We start from the raw sequence: 2,134 nt of genomic DNA on the forward strand, positions 1-2,134 counted from the left end.
TCCGGTCGACCCCTGACCCCGAGCTGGGGTTACCTGCAGGGGCCTCCTACCTCGTGGTCTGGGTGTCCCCCTTCCAGCAGCCACTGGCCTCTCCTGGCCCAGGGTGGACCCAAGAGCCATGCTGTCCAGTACATGGGACACCTCGGCCCTGTGCAGCCTCCCGGCCACCACACTCCTGCAAGACCCGCGGGTGCCCCCATGCGGGCCTGGCCCACGCAGCTTACTGATCACGTCGGCACCCACCACGGCCAGAGGCGGCAGGTTGGGAGAACGGAAGGCCGCGAACCTGCGCGTGTCCACCTTGGTGCCCCGGGTGCCCCGGAACAGCTGGTTCTGGAAGAATAGGCAGACCTGGGGGGCAGGGATGGCGTCGGCGCGAGGGACCCCTGCCCCCCACATCTGCTTCATGAAAACTCACACACGCACGCACAACACAAACCCACACGACCTGGCAGGAAACATGCCACACACTGACGTGCCATCTCCGGGCGTGAAGGGAGGGGAGACTTTCTACATGATTGTGAATTTCGCTTGCGAGGTGAAGGATGGATTTTTAAACCCCTACTCAGCCCCTCACCTGCGTGTCCCACCTGAGGCCACACCCACGGGCCCCGGGAGCACACAGGCAGGCACCCAGCGCTGGACCCCAGACCCAGGCACCGGCCCCGCCCACCACACGGGGAGGAGGGCTACCTCGGGGATCACGTACTGGCCGGCCATGAGCAGGGCCCCCAGCAGGTTCTCGCGGCCGTCACTCCAGAGGGCATGGATGGGCACCTGGTGGGGGGGGGTGGTCAGGGGAGTCTCTGAGGGCCATCCAGGGGCCTCCATCGGGTCTGCGAGAAGGAAGGGCCGGGCGGGCCCAGGCTAGTGGGAGGCGGGGGTCTATAGGGACTGGCCACTCGGACGACTGCTCCTGCAGACAGCACCAGCTGCCCCGTGTGTGATGCCCTCTGCTCCCCCGCGGGCGCCGGAGCCTGCTGCTGGTGGCCAGCGGCCAGCCAGTCCCCACACTGGAAGGAACATTCGATGGGCCTCCCACCCGGGGTCCACCTCGCTGCCCAGCCCAGCTCCCTGGCCCCAAGGGCACCTCGGCTTCACTCCCTCACTGGCCCGGTCAAATCATAGGCCAGGTGAGGGTGGCCGGGGCGTAACAGGAAGATGGGCTGCAGTGGAAGAGACCTCATGCGCCGTGCCCACTCCTGCGTCCACTGTGGGGGCCGATGCCCCAAGGGCAACTCGGACCAGTGGCCGGCCCCCTGCCACCCCCACCCAGGAGGCTGGAGGTGGGCTGGGCTGCTGTGGGTGTGCTGAGGCCAAGGCAGCAGGAGGGGCTGGCTGGGGTGAGGTCAGCGGGGAGTGACGGGCCACAGTCCTGGGTCCCTCCCTAACTCTGCTCCTTCTAAGGTGTGTGGCCATGGGTGAGCTGCCCTGAGCCTCCAAGTCTCAGTTTCCCCTCAGGTGTAACAGGAAGAAGGACGTGTCCTCAAGTCTGACATGAGGGCTAGCATGTGTGTGACCCTTCCTGAGGCCGCAGTGTTCATAAACCCGCCTGTCATCCCTTGAGACAGGCCTGGATGCAGTCTCAGGTCTCGGGAGGATCTGGGAAGAGCCAGAGTGAGCCTGGACCCCGTCTCTCTCAGGAGCCTTGAAGGGGAGGTGCTCAGCAGCTCACGGTGTGTGCGTAAGGCTCTGGGCATCCCCATGTGGGCCAGCCCACCGCGACACCCACCAGCGACCAGGGAGATGGAGCAGGGCAGGCAGACAGGTCAGCATCCTGCAGACCTGGCAACAGGACTCCCCAGGAGCTTCTCAAAGGGACAGCACTGGCTTCCGAAAGAAAGTCTCAGCCCCCGGGGAAGGACCCCAAGGGACATGTGGGGTGCTGGCCCCAATGGCCACTGGGGTTTACGCTTCTGCAGCTGCCCTTGCCATGCCAGCATAGGCAATGGGGACCCCAAGTCGGCCTCTGATGCAGGCCCTGACAGGGGTCCAGACTTCTCCTGCTGCCCTTCACAAATCCAGTGGTTTTCTAGAACATTCCCCCTGCTTTGGCTTTGGAGTGGTGCTGGGTCAGGGCGAGAGGAGGGGGCGGGAAGTGCCCAGGTCCCCGAGGATGGCGTCAGTGGGAACC

At 65.4% G+C, this 2,134-nt stretch overlaps 1 protein-coding gene across 1 annotated transcript in view; it reads right to left on the reverse strand.

Annotated features, from left to right (window-relative positions):
- ASPG (asparaginase) overlaps positions 1 to 2,134 on the reverse strand; it is a 28,693-nt gene that overhangs the window by 11,976 nt on the left and 14,583 nt on the right. Inside the window, exons 5-6 of the mRNA XM_011378504.1 lie at positions 694 to 777; positions 225 to 351 (exon numbers count right to left, since the gene is read on the reverse strand). Of these exons, the coding sequence (XP_011376806.1) occupies positions 225 to 351; positions 694 to 777 (211 nt within the window). The remainder of the gene's footprint in view (positions 1 to 224; positions 352 to 693; positions 778 to 2,134) is intronic.

This window comes from Pteropus vampyrus, unplaced genomic scaffold, assembly GCF_000151845.1.
Source record: "Pteropus vampyrus isolate Shadow unplaced genomic scaffold, Pvam_2.0 Scaffold341, whole genome shotgun sequence".
NCBI classification, from domain to species: domain Eukaryota; kingdom Metazoa; phylum Chordata; class Mammalia; order Chiroptera; family Pteropodidae; genus Pteropus; species Pteropus vampyrus.